General features: G+C 42.6%; 1 protein-coding gene across 1 annotated transcript in view; it reads right to left on the bottom strand.

Moving 5' to 3' along the window:
- Positions 1-1,512: 1,512 nt before the first annotated feature.
- Positions 1,513-17,371, bottom strand: part of ankrd6a (ankyrin repeat domain 6a) — a 45,819-nt gene continuing 29,960 nt past the window's right edge. Inside the window, exons 11-13 of the mRNA XM_057860314.1 lie at positions 15,967-16,157; positions 14,643-14,783; positions 1,513-2,198 (exon numbers count right to left, since the gene is read on the bottom strand). Coding sequence (XP_057716297.1) covers positions 2,013-2,198; positions 14,643-14,783; positions 15,967-16,157 — 518 coding nt within the window. The 3' untranslated portion in view covers positions 1,513-2,012. The remainder of the gene's footprint in view (positions 2,199-14,642; positions 14,784-15,966; positions 16,158-17,371) is intronic.

Here is a 17,371-nt window from a genome sequence, read left to right as displayed (position 1 = left end):
GTCAGAAACACGGAGAATAAGCGGGAGTGGGGGAGTTTTGACGCCGTTGCAAACGCGATGCTAGGTAAGGTGGCTCCAATAATACCTGACTGTAGCCGACAGCCTACAAACTACGCCCACATGATGCTACGCTAGATATCACATGTATATGAACTAGATGCGAAATGATACACTTGCCGGCATTGGTAAACAGCCACCATCTTAAAGCAGTACACTTCTCAGAAAGGCTCTGTTCTAGTGAATCTTCCTAGCGAACTTAAATAACCTTATATATATAATACTCCTAAAGTGGCAAAATCTCAAGTTGAATCCATCTTTAAATGATGAAACAGTTTTAAAACTTTTACATGTCGAAAGTAGACAAAAGGGAACTAATGCAAAAACGGGAGCAATTTTAACAACTTTAACGGTTGATTCACAACATTAAATGACTTCCAAACATAGCAAAGGTTACTATGTTATTGTTGTTTGTTTTTGGAATGAAACAAAAACACAAAAAGTAACACCAGTTACTTTGCCAAGTAACTAATTACTTACATTCAGGTAAATGAGTTACTAACTTAATAACTTTTTGGGAGAAATAATGTGTAATTAATTAACGGTTAACAATTAACGGTTGATTCACAACATTAAATGACTTCCAAACATAGCAAAGGTTAATATGTTGTTGTTGTTTTTTTTCTGGAATGAAAAAAAGAAAACACGAAAGGTAACACGTTACTTTGCCAAGTAACTAATTACTTACATTCAGGTAAATGAGTTCCTAACTCAATAACATTTTGAGAGAAGTAATGTGTAACTGTAATTAATTACTTTTTAAAAGTAAGATTAACAACACTGGTCATAAAGATGAAGTTTGCAGAATGAAAAGTGACGAAAGCGGAGATTTTATTTTGCCAATTTGTTGACAAACACAATTTGCCCGCAACTGTTGCTGACCACTTCTCAGGATTAGCAAAAGAAATGTTCCCTGACTCAAAGATTGCATCGGTAAGTTCATTTTATCAATTGACCTTTTTAATTTATGATTGGATACACTAACGAACTACTTTCAAGTCAAAGTGAATTGCGAGCTGAAGTGCCATGAAGTGCAGCCATTAAAAGACATGATAGAAATTGCCAAAAGTGCGACATACAATTATAACAAAAGTAACTGTTAAATTTTAGTAATCATGATGTAGCTGAAGATATTGTTCTTTGATTGCACCAGGTTATACTGTATGTGACAATATTACCAATAAAATCATATTATTTAAAATATTGAGTTTTATATTTGTTTCATATTGCACGCTATATAAAACGTTATAAGATTAGTCACCAATTTGTAAGGGCATAGCCCACTATTTGTATAATTGCCAAAGGCCTCGGGTTGACAGGTATGAAAACGTGTTGTTAGATTCTCTCTCTCTCTCTCTCTCTCTCTCTCTCTCTCTCTCTCTCTCTCTCTCTCTCTCTCTCTCTCTCTCTCTCTCTCTCTCTCTCTCTCTCGCTCTCTCTTTCTCTCGCTCTCTCTCTGGGTGATAAAGAAATAATCAAATGTGCCAGTGGCACAATACACCACAAGGCTTTGTGGCACCAATTACCTGAAACTTTATTTTTATCTAAATGTACTTACCTCTCAAGCCATGTGCCAGTTTGTGGCTTTCATTGAAAATTATGTACCGGAAATGTTTATTTTTGGACTAAAACTTTTGAATTTTACAGACGAAAACGTTTTGAGTAACTATCGACTAAAAATAAATTACATTTGTATGAGATTTCGTCGACCAAAACTAGACAAAGACAAACACATTTTGAAATGACTAAAATATGACTAAGACAAATAAGACAAATGACTAAGACTAATACAAAAATTAAAAGGGCTGCCAAAAACAACTTTTGCTCGCCCCAGTTTCCCATACATGATATCTGTTTTCAATACAAATTATTCCCTAGTCTAAAATGTATCCCTCGGAAATTGGATTAGCACGTAGACAAAAAGAAAATTGTTCAAATTTTTTTCTTCCTTTTTTTCAGAGTTCAGGTTTCTCATCCGTTTTCAGCTTCTGTAGCTCCTCCTCTAACTTGTTGATGTGTTGCAGTAACTCCTGTCTCTCCTGCTGCATTTTGAGTTTCGTCTGCTTCTCCACTTCCAGGATTTTTCTTTCATACCAACGCTCCAGCTGAATGGACACTGTCTCAAAGAATTGCTGCGTCACCTTGCAACCACATAAAAGCACAGGTGGAAATAAGCATCAGATTGCAATTTTGGCAGTTAAAGTATTGTTTTTCCTAGAGCAATGCAAAAGTAGGTATTCTTATACAGTAAACTTATATGAATAGTGTATGAGTATATGATAGTATTTTAGACAAATAGAGGTGGACCACTGAGACTTCCATTGCTTCAAAAGGTTTCAATTTGCTAGGAGCATAAAGATCGGACTCTGTAGTCATTGAAGAAGGTCACGTGGGCTGATGAGTCCAGGTTTACCATGTTTAAGAGTGATGAAGAGAGATATGAAGTGATCCACCCATCATGTCTAGTGCCTACCGTCCAAGCCCATTGAGAATCTTTGGGATCTGCTAGAGAAGGCTGTGCGCTGTGGTCCAACTCTAAAGGCAAAATCTTCAAGGAAACTTTATGCAACACTAGATGGGAAAAAATTGTGACATTGCAGAAGCAGGTTTTTTTTTTTTTTAATTTAATATAATTTATATTCATTAATTTATGTATGTACTGTATATACAATGGTACCTGAAGATATGAAATTAATTCGTTCTGAAGTGGTTTTGGTATCAACTTTTTTTTTCGCATATTGAATTTTACATATAAATCTAACTAATTCTTTCCAAGCTCTACTAAAACACATTAAATTTGCTGTCACGTCTTTGTAATTCTTTGTCACCTCCAAGTGGCACCATGGTGTAAATAGCTTGTAAGTTCCAGCTCATTTCACATGACTACTCAAGCTCATAGCAAACAGGGAGTGCTAAAAGACGCAAGAACTTCGGCAGCCATTGCTTGCTATTTTATCTCGCTGTTTGTGCCTCGATAAAGCATCGCTTATCAGTTATATTCTTCTGTTTCATATACATGAGCATTGTGCTGTCATGAGCCTGGCCAATTTCCACTAAAGGCCGAGTTATGCTTCTGCGGCAGACCAGCGCCGTCAAGGCAGACCTGATTTAAGACCCTCCGCCGTGCGCGTCAACAAAATCTTGACTTGTGCGATGTCAACGCGTGATGACGTGGCGCAAATGATTGGTCCTCTCAGACTGTTGTTTCCGGTTCAGCACGAAATCACCGCCAGTTTCATACATTGTTGTGCTACACGCAAAAATGGACCAAGCTGACGGGAGTATCATCAAAGAGCAAGTGCAACAACTTCTACATGTCATGTTTATGTGCCTTCTCAGTTCTTTTCTTTCCTTTCCAGCACATTATGCAGCTGGATGGGCGGGGCTGTGCTGCACACCTGTGGCACATTTGGAGCGCTCATTATTTAAGGACTCCTGTCACCGTCTGAGAGTGTCGGACTATTGCATTTGCTTGTTACCTGCTTTGCTTACCGCTGTGTGCTCATCGTCACCCTTGGTGCTTCCCGACATTCTTCGATCGTGTTCTGGTTTGATCTCATTTACCTTTGTGTTTTATTGGGATTTTGTAATTATAATTTTGTACTGTTATATTCACGCCATTTTGGCGTGCTCTCTCAGTTGTATTTTCTGACCCGCGTTTTCTAGCGTGCTCTCTGTTGTATTTTCTTACCCGCGTTACTTAGCGTGCTCTCTCAGTTGTATTTTCTTACTCGCGTTACTTTGGCGTGCTCCCTTTGTTCTCGTTTTTTGTAATAAATACTTCTAATTTCAAAGTCTGTGTTTGGATCCATATTGTAACATAAGAGAATAGTCCGACCATGGATCCCACAGATTCTGAAAGTACTCGTCGTGTAATCGCCTGTCACGGTCACGTGATCAGCCAGCACGAACAGTCACTGCGTGAACTAGCAAACGCGATCGGCTCGCTAATTACACGAGTAGAAAAGATGACGTCACCTTCACAGTCTTGTGGCATAGTTGACGCTGCGGTGGCGCCCGATCAGCTCCCTCCCTCTTCGATGGGTCCGCCGGCGTCCTTTCGGGAGCCGGTGTTGCCACACCCCCATCGATATGAGGGAGAACCCGGTGCTTGCCGACAATTTTTGCACCAGTGCTCCCTTGTTTTTGACCAACAGCCATACACATTTGCGAGTGATAGCTCCCGTGTAGCATATGCCATGAGTCTCCTCGCCGGTAAAGCTGCTACGTGGGCCATGGCGGTAAGCAACTCTACACCCACGATCCGTCAGTCATACGAGACTTTTAAGACTGAGTTTATGAGGGTTTTTGACCATCCGGTTAAAGGCAAGGAGGCAGGCAGCCGCCTGCTGGATTTTTTTCAAGGCGATCTGTCTGTGGCGGACTACTCCATTCAGTTCCGCATTTTGGCCGCGGAGTGCGGTTATGGCGAAACGGCTCTGTGTGGTATTTTTCGGCGGGGGCTGTCGCCTGCTGTCAAAGATGAGTTGGCGGCCCGGGATGATTCATCGGGTCTGGAGGACCTGATTTCTCTGTCCGTGCTTTTGGACAATCGTCTGAAGGAGCGCGAGAGGGAACGAGCCATGGAGACTCGGGGACGTCGTTGGCCTTCGCCGCGGGGCGGCCCGACAGCGGACCGTGCAGATGGCTTCGTCGAGCCGTCATTTGTCTCCACGCCGACGCGGGGTCCAGGCTCGACAGGAGTGGAGCCTATGCGACTCGGTGGCGGTCGTCTTTCTGCAGCGGAGCGACGGAGACGGATGACAACGGGTTTGTGTCTGTACTGCGGCTTGCCGGGGCACCATGTCGCCGCCTGTGACGCGATCCCTTCAGGTCGCCTCGGATCTTCGGCCGCTGGGGCTCCCCTCGCCCGAGGGGGAACGAGATTCAGGCATGACCGCAGTCCATCGAACGAGTTGCCTCGCGACAAATTAAATGAACCAATACACCCTCGAGGTGATTTGAGACTGCAACTGCCGGGAGAGGTGTCATATAGTGGGATTAATTTTAGGTTTACTGCTTTAGTTGATTCGGGGGCGGATGACTGCTTTATAGACCGAAGTGTTGTTGACGCTCTTAAATGTCCGTTGATAAAACTAGCTCGGCCTAAAAAGGTTTTAGATCTCGATGGGCGACCCCTGGCGGACGTGAGATTTATTACGCCTCCGCTCAAAACAAAGCTTTCCGGTAATCATTTTGAGATCCGTAGTTTTTTAGTGATGCCGTGCAAGTCGGCTCCAGTTGTACTTGGGCTCCCCTGGTTAAAAGTGCATAACCCTAATATTGATTGGGCCAAGACACAAGTAGTGACGTGGAGCTCATTTTGTTATGCGCACTGCTTACGTTCTGCATGTTTACTTCCTGGTCAAACGCAGGCGGCCATCGAGCCGGTCAATTTGGAGAATGTTCCGGCCGAATATCATGACCTCCAGCACGTTTTTAGCGAAGAGCGTGCCAAGACCCTGCCACCGCACCGTCCGTACGACTGTGCAATTGAATTATTGCCTAATGCCGCGTTGCCTAGCTCTAGATTATACCAGGTCTCTAAACCGGAACAAGAGGCAATGAGGGAATACATCTCCTCTTCCTTGGCTGCTGGCCTTATTCGCCCGTCATCTTCTCCTTTGGGGGCGGGGTTTTTCTTCGTCGGCAAAAAAGATGGGGGTCTTAGGCCGTGTATCGACTATCGGGGTCTCAACGAGATCACTATCAAAAATAAATATCCGCTGCCGTTGTTGGATTCGGCTTTTGCTCCGTTGAAATCAGCCACAGTATTCACCAAATTAGACTTGCGCAGCGCTTACCACTTAGTCAGGATTCGTGAGGGAGACGAGTGGAAAACCGCTTTCAAAACCCCGCTCGGGCATTTCGAGTACCTGGTCATGCCTTTCGGCCTAACTAACGCACCTGCTGTTTTTCAGAGCCTCATAAATGATATATTGCGTGACATGCTAAATGTGTTCTGTTTTGTTTATTTAGATGACATTCTGATATTTTCTAGAAGCCTGCAGGAACATCACCAACATGTCCGCATGGTTCTGCAAAGACTACTAGAAAATAAACTGTTTGTCAAAGCTGAAAAGTGTGAGTTCCACCAAGGGTCAATCCAGTTTCTTGGTTTTATTGTGGAAAAAGGGCAGCTACGACCTGACCCAGCTAAAATTAAGGCAGTAGCAGAATGGCCGACTCCCACTTCACGTAAGCAATTACAAAGATTCCTTGGGTTTGCCAATTTTTATAGGCGTTTTATCCAAAATTATAGTATGAGGGCTGAGCCCCTGACCAGGCTGACCTCTAACAAACGCCCCTTTGTGTGGTCTCCAGTGGCAGAGGCCGCATTCGTAAGTCTTAAACGGTCATTCACGAGCTCGCCCGTCCTTGTCCATGCTGACCCAGATCTTCCTTTTGTGGTCGAGGTTGACGCGTCGAGTTCCGGAGTGGGGGCAATCCTGTCCCAGAGGTCTTCAGTCGACCAGAAACTGCACCCCTGTGCCTTCTACTCCCGCCGCCTCACCCCTGCCGAGGCGAATTACGATGTGGGCAACAGGGAGCTGCTCGCTATAGTCCAGGCTTTGCAGGAATGGAGGCACTGGTTGGAGGGCACAGAGGTACCGTTCCAAATACTTACCGACCACAAGAACCTGCAATACCTTCGGGCCGCCAAGCGTCTCAACTCACGCCAGGCCCGTTGGGCATTACTCCTGACGCGATTCAACTACGTGATCACTTACCGTCCAGGTTCAAGAAACGGGAAGCCCGATGCACTTTCAAGGCTTCATGAGCCAGCGGGGGAGGAGCCTTCGGAGGAGCCTGTTGTTCCTGGAAACCTGATAGTCGGCGCGCTACGCTGGGAGGTCGAACGGCTTGTGGAAGAGGCCCTGCAAGGCGTTAAGGTGCCTGGAGGCTGTCCTGCTGGCAGGCTATTTGTTCCGGTTGCTCAGCGTGCAGCAGTGCTGAAGTGGAGTCACACTTCAAAGTTCGCCTGCCACCCGGGTGTGTCCCGCACATTCTTCCTACTTTCCCAAAAATTTTGGTGGCCAGGTATGAGAAAGGACGTCATGGACTATGTTTCTGCTTGCTCCGTCTGCGCTCGGGGCAAGGCAGTCCACCGTGCTCCAGCAGGACTCTTGCGTCCCTTGCCTGTTCCATCTCGCCCTTGGTCCCATGTTGCACTTGACTTCATCACTGGCCTTCCACGCTCCAGGGGTCATTCCGTCATCTTGACAGTGGTGGACAGATTCTCCAAGATGGTACACTTCGTCGCTCTCCCAAAGTTGCCTTCGGCTCTGGAAACCGCTGACTTGCTGGTAACGCACGTGTTTCGGACTCATGGCATCCCGTGTGACCTCGTCTCCGACAGGGGCCCCCAGTTTGTCTCCCGGGTTTGGGCAGCGTTCTGCAAAGCCTTGGGGGCCACGTCAAGTTTGTCTTCTGGTTACCACCCACAGTCCAACGGGCAGACTGAACGGGTCAACCAGGAGCTGGAGGCCGCCCTCCGTTGCGTCTGTCACCTGCACCCAGCTTCCTGGTCTTCACACCTCCCTTGGGTGGAGTACGCTCACAACACCCTCGTTTGCTCAGCCACCGGGAGGTCACCTTTCATGACCGCATATGGGTTCCAGCCGCCGCTATTCCCGTCTCAGGAGGCCGAGGTCGTTGTGCCATCTGTCCAGGTGCACCTGCGGAGAGCCCATAGGGTCTGGAGAGACACTAGGGCGGCACTTGTCCGCACGGCAGCCCGCAACCGTCTGATTGCTGATCGCCATAGGAGACCCGCTCCAGCTTATCGTCCGGGCCAGATGGTCTGGCTGTCGGCGCGGGATTTACGCCTTGCTGGGACTTCTAAGAAGCTAGGCCCTAGATTCGTGGGCCCTTTCGCGGTGGACTCTGTGGTGAACCCTGTCGCAGTCAGGCTGAAGCTTCCCAGCTCGATGAAGATTCACCCCGTTTTCCACGTCTCGCTGCTCAAGCCTGTCTCCACCTGTCCTCTGAACCCTCCGCCAGTGCCTCCTCCTGCTCCTCGCATAGTCGACGGTGGACCAGTGTACACGGTGCGTGTCATTCTCGATTCCAGGAAGAGGGGTAGGGGGGTGCAGTACCTGGTCGACTGGGAAGGTTATGGCCCTGAGGAACGTTCCTGGGTACCCCGCTCCTGGATTCTCGACCCGTCACTTCTGCGGGATTTCCACTCCCTCCATCCGTTGAAACCAGGTGGTCCGCCAGGGGGCGTCCGTTGAGGGGGGGGTTCTGTCATGTTTATGTGCCTTCTCAGTTCTTTTCTTTCCTTTCCAGCACATTATGCAGCTGGATGGGCGGGGCTGTGCTGCACACCTGTGGCACATTTGGAGCGCTCATTATTTAAGGACTCCTGTCACCGTCTGAGAGTGTCGGACTATTGCATTTGCTTGTTACCTGCTTTGCTTACCGCTGTGTGCTCATCGTCACCCTTGGTGCTTCCCGACATTCTTCGATCGTGTTCTGGTTTGATCTCATTTACCTTTGTGTTTTATTGGGATTTTGTAATTATAATTTTGTACTGTTATATTCACGCCATTTTGGCGTGCTCTCTCAGTTGTATTTTCTGACCCGCGTTTTCTAGCGTGCTCTCTGTTGTATTTTCTTACCCGCGTTACTTAGCGTGCTCTCTCAGTTGTATTTTCTTACTCGCGTTACTTTGGCGTGCTCCCTTTGTTCTCGTTTTTTGTAATAAATACTTCTAATTTCAAAGTCTGTGTTTGGATCCATATTGTAACATAAGACTACAATGTCTCGTCAAGACATTATAAAGATTGCCAAATGGCAAAGTCAGCGATTGGATAAAAAAATGAAAGAACCACCGTGTATTTGTGTGTTCGGAAGCAAATGGCCATCCGAGGTGGTGACACAGTCGGCCAAAAACTGCCAGCTTATTTTAACTTTAAAGCAGAAATGTCAAGTAATTTCATAACATGCCAAATAGGGTCACAATTAAAGTAATTAAACATTGTCCAACAAATAAAGCATGAAAAAATAATTTATATGTTGTATATTTGACAAAAAAATCGTGTTTCCGAAGTTCGAGCCTGAAAGGGGACGAACCCGGAAGTGGTACGTCACACCGGGAACAGCGATGGCAGCTCCATACATACGGCCACCATACAAAGCCCTTCAAACAAACAAAACAAAACAGCGATATAAGCGATAGATCGAGCGCAAGGGAGGAGATCCAAGTTTTTTAAGAGTTGGAGGAAGAAGAGGAGGTTGGAATTTTATGTTGGACCTAAAATGTACTAGCCAGACGCTAATCAGGATGCAAACAATGTGCCTAGACTACCTGACATGGAATGGATACAAGACCCATCGAGATGACAAGATTGGTAAAGATATAGGCTGTTATTATTTTCATGATTTGAAGATGCAGGCATTTGCACATAATTTTATGTTTTTGTCTATCTGATGACATTGTTAAAAAAAATAATAATCAGACTTCATGTTCATTTTGGCAGATCCAGTAGCTCTCGTGCATATAAAATAATAATATAAAAACGTTGGGGGGAAAGAAGGAGATGAGTCATTGATTGCTTTCTCCACTTTATTGTGGCAACAATAAGAAAACAAAATAATAGCGGACTGCCGCCACATTCGACCGCAAAGTTTTGCTTCTCTCTGATCTCCTCGCCTCCTACTACTCCAGCGTCTCTTAAACGGATCGTGCATAGTGTCTTGTTATGAGCTTTTTGTTTACAAATGTATCGAACACACGACATGCTGACAAATTTGTTTCTTTATTAACACATAGAGCTAACAGTACAACACAGCTCGGGGCTCTTGGGAGGAAGTGGCGTCTAATGGCGTGAGGAAATGTAGTTTTTTCACACAAGCGAACAGATTACAAAGCACCACTTCAGTGTTGTCCCAAGACTACATTTCCCATGATTCACTGCGTGACCTGCGCGCTCGCTGATTCGCTGCCAGACATTAAAAGCAACACGCAGTTGTTGTCACCTGTCAGCAGCTCTTGTACGTAAAACACAAACTAGAAGGCTATCAAGCGATCACCGTGAAAGAAATGCCGAACCGTACAAATGCAATGCAATGCTTGAAGCATGAAGGTGGAAATACATAATACAAATACAAATAAATGTGCACAAACTCACCTGCGGTGTGTGTCTCTTACTGCAATGTGACCGTGAATTACTGCGACGCCGACCCGCTTATATGCACATCCACACCCCTTTCCCGATTGACAGTGGTTTAACCCTTTCGGACAAGATCGTAGATGACGCACAATTTAAACACGCTTAACCTAGCCAACGCAAAACAACTATGATCGGGGATTGCCACGAGTAACTTTCGGCTAACGTCGCTAGCTTATACTGTTCATTCCAGAACAGCTGGCAGCTCTGCTTTGACAAAGTCATCAGTCATCTATCCAAAAATCACACTTACTTTTTGGCAAATCCTTGATCATAAGCAGACCGGTTAAGGAACCAGGCATCTTCGAAGTGTTTGCAGCAGAGAACACTACTCGATGATGGCGATAAATTCATTCACTTCGTGCGAACGAAAGATGTCCATTTACATGCCCCGCTATCCTTTGGCCACTCATACAACTTTTCGTTTGAGTGAGAACTAAAAATCGCCACACACCGCCGTGGCATCTTACCGAGATGCAATGCAACAAACAATACTGTTCTATGGCGGACTTCCCTCGCACTTCCCGGTGTGACGTAATTTCCGAAGATTTCCGAAGATTGCCGAAGAAAAGCATTTTCGTTGTCAAGGGCGTTGCTATGGGGTAAACAAAGAATCTGGAAGGGTTGCGTTAAAAAAAAGAAATAATTATTAAATAATTAAAGTTGTTGCCATAGATGCATCTGATACCGGGAGGTCAAGGAATGCCTCAGCAGATGCAACGAAGGAGGTGCAGCGATAGTTTACTGATCCAACCCTGGGAAGAGCCGAAAACCCACTTATTTACTGACAAAATCATCAGAATGTGTACCCTCACTTAAATTCCATTCAGCAAAACATTATTTATGCAGACCATCATCATCTGTTTCCTGTGAGATAGTATTTTCTAAATGTGGAGAAGTTTTAAGCAAAAAATAAATCGACTCAATCCAAAAACTCTGCAGATAATTATGTACCTCAATAAAAATCTTTGAATGGTGCCCATCCCACATAATGACCATAGTTACACAAGCACACTGCAAATCCCCCCCACAAAACATATTCATAGCTTATTATTTGTAAAAAGTAATTCTCTTAAAATATTTGCCTACACCATATTTGAACAAATATTTACTCCAGCCCCCCTTGAACATTTCCTCAGGATGCTGGCCACCTCTACTAAAATTGGCTACATCCTTAGTCAAACGGATTACTCAATTCTGCCCCTGAAATGGAATTAATCATCAATACAGTGTAATGAGAATTTGGTACAGTATTTCATGTTTTCGAAAAATAAATAAATAAATAAATAAAACCCTAAATAAAGTGACTTGTGCTATTTCGTCATCCTCTTACAATAATCGCCTATCAAAATCAGCTTTCCTGTGTGCATCACACTTTTACCAGGAGATGACACTGGTATTGAAGTTTCATGAACTGAACCTATTTTCGAATCAATTGGCCAAGTGGTTCGGAACTTCACATGAAGCTTCATTGGCCATCACTAGTGATATTGCAACACATTCAACCTGCTTCCACTCCATCTATCATGAAGTTCATTTCCCAATAACACCTAATTTCCACCACCTACAACCTGATAACAGCTGTTCATTTAAGGCACAACCTCCAAACATTCATTGTCAGAGCGTCAGCGACTCGGCGCACACCTGCATGTCGACTGTCCATGACCGCTTGACCCGCTATGCCCTTCCTCCTCGTCCCAATGACGCCAGTCTCCAAACCTGATCACCTTGCTCAGTCTGACCACACCATTCCTCCGAGTCCTGAGCATTTTCATTGTCCGCCAACATCGATAAAACCCTGTGTTCGCAATACGCATCTGGTTCCCCTGTCTCGCACCTGATATGTGTAGCACATTGTGGTATGTATATTTTGTTTGTTTACATTTATAATCAAACGTATTTACATTATTGCAATGCTGCGAGTGGGATATATGATTGATATATGTATAACTAGAGATGCACGATAATTATCGGTTCGATAATTATCAGTCCAATAATAGAAATTATGACGTCATACCAATAACTCCAATAACATTATATATTATCGGGCCTATTAACTCATTTGCTCCCAAAAACGTATAAACACGTTCTATTTTTAATTGGTTCAGTGTCCCAAAGACGTATTTATACGTCTTTTACTTTTTTTTTTTTTTTTTTTTAAAAGACATCTCTGGGTTCTGATTCAATTTAGCTCCAAAGCACAAAGCTGAAAATCCATTTTATAGCAATAAAACTGGCCACTGGAGGGCAGTAGCGCATATGGTAAGACCTGCAACCCGATTCAACGGCAACAAACGGCCAAGCCGCACGGCCAAGCCGTATACACACATACTGTATATATATACAGTGCTGCTCAAAAGTTTGTGAACCCCCTCAACATTTTGGAATTTTCTATTATTTCAACCTGATTTCCTAATCAATCAATTCAGTAGTTTTTTGTTTTGTTTTTTTAACAGTTGTGTTGTCGAGACTAAATTAAAAAGAGTTTTCATCAACTGATGTAGGTGCAAAATTGAACTGTTTGGTCACAACCAAAACCGCCATGTCTGGCGAAAAGTCAACACTGCATACCACCAAAAGAACCTTCTCCCAACAGTGAAGCATGGAGGTGGGAATGTCAAGATCTGGGCTTGCTTTTCATCCTCAGGACCTGGACAACTCCACATAGTCCAGGGAATCATGAATTCTGAGGAATATTGTCAAATCCTAGAACATAACCTGACGCCATCTGTTTTGAAGTTAAAGCTTGGCAGAAGGTGGATCATGCAACATGATAATGATCCAAAGCATTCCAGCAATACAACCAAGGAATGGCTGAAAAAGAAGAAGATTCGTGTTCTGGACTGGCCCAGTCAAAGTCCTGACCTAAATCCCATTGAAATGCTGTGGCGGGACCTGAAGCGAGCAGTTCATGCCAGACGCCCATCAAACCTCTCTCAACTGACTGCGTTCTGCAAGGAAGAATGGGCAAAAATCCCCCAAAGTAGATGTGAGAGGCTGATTAGTCACTACAGAAACCGTTTGGTTGAGGTAATCTCTGCAAAAGGAGGCGCAATATCCTATTAACTGAAGGGGTTCACATACTTTAGCACACATGATATCTGAGTTTTTCTTAAATCAACCACTTTTGTTAAATAAAGAATGACAATATAACTATTTCTTTTGTTTCAGTCCATTATTTGGAATGTCAGTATTGTGGATTTGGGTATAACTTAACATTTAATAAGGTTATTTTAGTTTTTTTTACAAAAAATCTGACCATCGCTGTGGGGTTCACAAACTTTCGAGCAGCACTGTATATATATATATATATATATATATATATATATATATATATATATATATATATATTAGGGCTGTCAAACGAATATAATTTTTTATCGAGTTAATTACAGCTTAAAAATTAATTAATCGTAATTAATTGCAATTCAAACCATCTATAAAATATGCCATATTTTTCTGTAAATTATATATATATTCTGTAAAATAAATTGTTGGAATGGAACGATAAGACACAAGATGGATATATACAGTTGGCAGTGTATCAAATACTTGTTCTCCCCACTGTACATTCAACATACGGTACATAAGGACTTTAGTGGGCATTTCACTCTACTGTCATTTAAATCTGTCTATGCTGTCCTCACTCCGAAGTGTCTACTTTTTCCAAAGCTAGACAGCTAGTGAACGACGCCTTAATAATCAGACTTCTCCCTTTTTCATCTGATTTATTAATAAAATAGCCTCAAACCATTGTCCTCTTTAGACCGTCGTAAAACTACAACAACAAAAAGTACACAAGCATTGCATTAGCAACAACGTTAGCTTAGCACGCTATACAGGTTCACTAAACATAAACAAAAAAGTCTCATACAAAAAATAGAACATTTCGCTTACTAACATAATATGCACATTCTTTACAACAACCATACTTACGGACAAATCTTGTCCAAGGATCATATAAGCACAACATTACAACGTAGGCGTCAGCCCAAGACGTCGTGCAGCCATATTGAACTGGCAAGAAAAAAAATAAACCATGTCGCAAAGTGACCACAAGAGTTCGCTGTTAGACAGCACAAAAAGCCTGCTGTAAAACTTACCAAAAGGCAGAATACTGTCTGAGCGGGACGTGTGCGTTAAATATTTTAACGTGATTAATTTAAAAAATTAATTACCACGCGTTAACGCGATAATTTTGACAGCCCAAATATATATATATATATATATATATATATATATATATATATATATGTATATATATATATAATTTGATCTTCAATTATAAATTGCCAGCGTAACGATAAACTTTTATTTTTGTGAGGAAAGGTATTTGTTTTTTCAGACCAAACGATTTTAGTATACAGTATATTGTTATTTTGATGATAAAATGTGCCTGAAATGAATCACCTCCATTGCATGCAGATGGTTTCTTTCTTGAAATAATGTGGCCTCGGACTGAGGGTCGACAAAGGACTCCAGAGTTCTGGTGTCATCAACTTGGATCTGGCTTGGGATTTGATTGCTTCCACTTTTGCAGGTCAAAATTCTCTACAAACAAGCAGATTTGAAATCCGTGACGATGTGACACCATATTGTGTCTTACTATGCAAGTTTCTGCCCACTTCATGGTTCCAACGCAACCACTCATTTCAGGAGTGTTGAGGAGGAAAGGCGTCTCTGTATTCATGATAGTCAAGGCTGCTTACGTCAGCCCAACTCAGGCAAGTTTATAGTTGGCTTCAACTTGTTTGGGCGGAATCATTACACATTTCAGAAGTGGTATTTTATTATAGTCAGCCTGAGAGGAAACATTTGTATATTTTTTTTTCTAAGCACAAAAAAAAGAAAGACACAAAGATTCTCGAATTGTGACTACAAAATTCTAGAGAAACATCACTCGTCCAAAAAGCAAGAGTGCCCTCTATATGTCCTTCCATGAAGTTAAAATGAACATATCTCTGATTTTCCGTGATCTATTGGTACCAAATAAAAGAAGGGAGAGATGTTGAAATCCATGCTTTCCAGTAATGTTGAAAGCTATAACGTGAAATAGTTTATGCTTTTCAGCGCTTCAAAGACGCCATGTAATTGAACAGGCTGGCGTGATCATACTGTAGGTTTTTCGACTGCAAGCTTGTGTGTTGTCATGTGACTGTATTGTTACGTCTGATTGATATAATGTGTTATAATGAGTTTGTGATGATTGTTGACATGTCTCACTGGTAGAGCCACTGTGGGCATCACTGGCAAAAATAAAGAAAATGCAGAATAAAAAAGAGGAACAATGTACTGTATTTTGGTCACTCTAGTCAAAGAGTAGCGTTTCTTCACTTAAGTAAAAGTAAAGAGTATGGTATAATGGAAAAATACAATGGAGTAAATGTAACCACTACCGACCTCTGGTTACACCCACAGGATTGACAGTAAACAGTGTGTGCTTTTCCTCATAATACTGAGTAGAAATGCATTCATTTGTTTTCCACACACAATGTAGGTTGCCATGGCTGCCTGACTGGCACCCTATCGGCTTGTTTGATGATCGAGCAAAATTAATTGGAATTGGGGTTGTATAAATATTTGCCACCAACTCGCCAATGGCCAAGGTCAAATGTTACATATTTAAATTAACATATTACTGATTGGACATATGGGTATTTTCAATGCAAATTGTCTGGCAAACCTGATTAAATGACATAAAACAAAAATAATGCAAACAAAAGCCAACCGTCACCTTCAACGGGTCCTGGTCATTCATGTCGCACTGGTTGCTGCTACTGTTTGAGAAGCTCTGGTCACACATAGCCACAGCTATGTTCCCATCACGCACTCTTGGAGTTTGGCAGCAGAAGTTGTTAGAATCCAAAAGGAATCCAAAACCATGGCAGTTACACAATGAGGAAAGGGCTTTATGCTGGTTGTCACCTGACCGGAGAAAGGAAAACATACATAAAAACAACATTTACAAGTGTCATAAGAGACCCATGATTATTTTCAAGAATACTTCTTGATAAATCATTGACTATATGACTATATCAGCAATTCAGTTAAATATATCAAAGAGCTGACATCCACAGCAATATTTGAGAGGTGCAAATAACAATAAAAATAATCAAGGCACAGAAAGTGTGGGATAATTATTTAAACAAAAGAAGCCAGGTTCCTGCAACCCTTGTGACAATAAGTGGGGAAAAAAGTGAAGTGCCCTCCACCATACTGGCAGGGGTTAAAGTGGGCCAGAACAGTCGGGAGCGCAGTTCCGGTATAAGATTCAGGGCCAGAACGCAGTTCCGGTACAAGATTCAGGGCTGGACTGCTTTACCGGTACACGGTGCTTTAAATCCGAAAATATTACAGCAACTGCCAAAACGCTATGTAGTAAAAAAAAAAAAATGCTAAGCTGCCACACATGCATTTCATCTCCAAGAAGAAAACAATCTACCAACATCAGATTTACATAAAAAAATGTTAACAACAAGCATAATAAAGTGCTTCTGTAGCGTAATCCGTTTCCACCGATATTTATTATTTATTTTATTCCACAGACGGCATGGAGGTTTCCCCAGCTTCTGCAGTTATCCAAGTCTGACGATGATGAGTCACATCAATGTGCGAATGCACGCAGCAAAGCAAAACGCCTGGACTCATTTATCCGTTTAATTGGCTGACATGTGATCAGCAGAGATAGTTAGCTCTGATTGGTTCAAATATGCATGGTTTCTGGAACAGCAAAAAAAAAAAAAAAAAAAGTTTGTTGAATTGATGCGACAAAAAAGGGCAAAGCAACAGAACATGGATCAAATCTTTAAGAGCAAGGAAAGAGTTTAGGAGGCTGATTTATCATATTTAGTTTTATTTGCTCTGATGGGGAGGTGCAGAACATCTTAGATGTCAGTGTGCACTTTGGACTTATATTCATTTATGTTAGGCTACTTATTCATTTCCTTATGATTTAAAAAAAGTCGATGTTTACGAGATCTTCAAATTATATTCCATTTCACTCTGCATAATATCTTTAATCTTTATTATTTACAAAAAAGTAAGTTTACATTAACTTCAATTTTAATATACATCCTATGTTTTTAAGTAGTTAAAATTGAGATTTAGCATTTAGTAGGTGAGGAAATGAGGGAAAATAA

This window comes from Corythoichthys intestinalis, chromosome 15 (genome assembly GCF_030265065.1).
Source record: "Corythoichthys intestinalis isolate RoL2023-P3 chromosome 15, ASM3026506v1, whole genome shotgun sequence".
In the NCBI taxonomy this organism is placed as follows: domain Eukaryota; kingdom Metazoa; phylum Chordata; class Actinopteri; order Syngnathiformes; family Syngnathidae; genus Corythoichthys; species Corythoichthys intestinalis.
The sequence above is the reverse complement of the archived record's forward strand: the minus strand, read 5'-3'. Positions and strand labels throughout refer to the sequence as shown.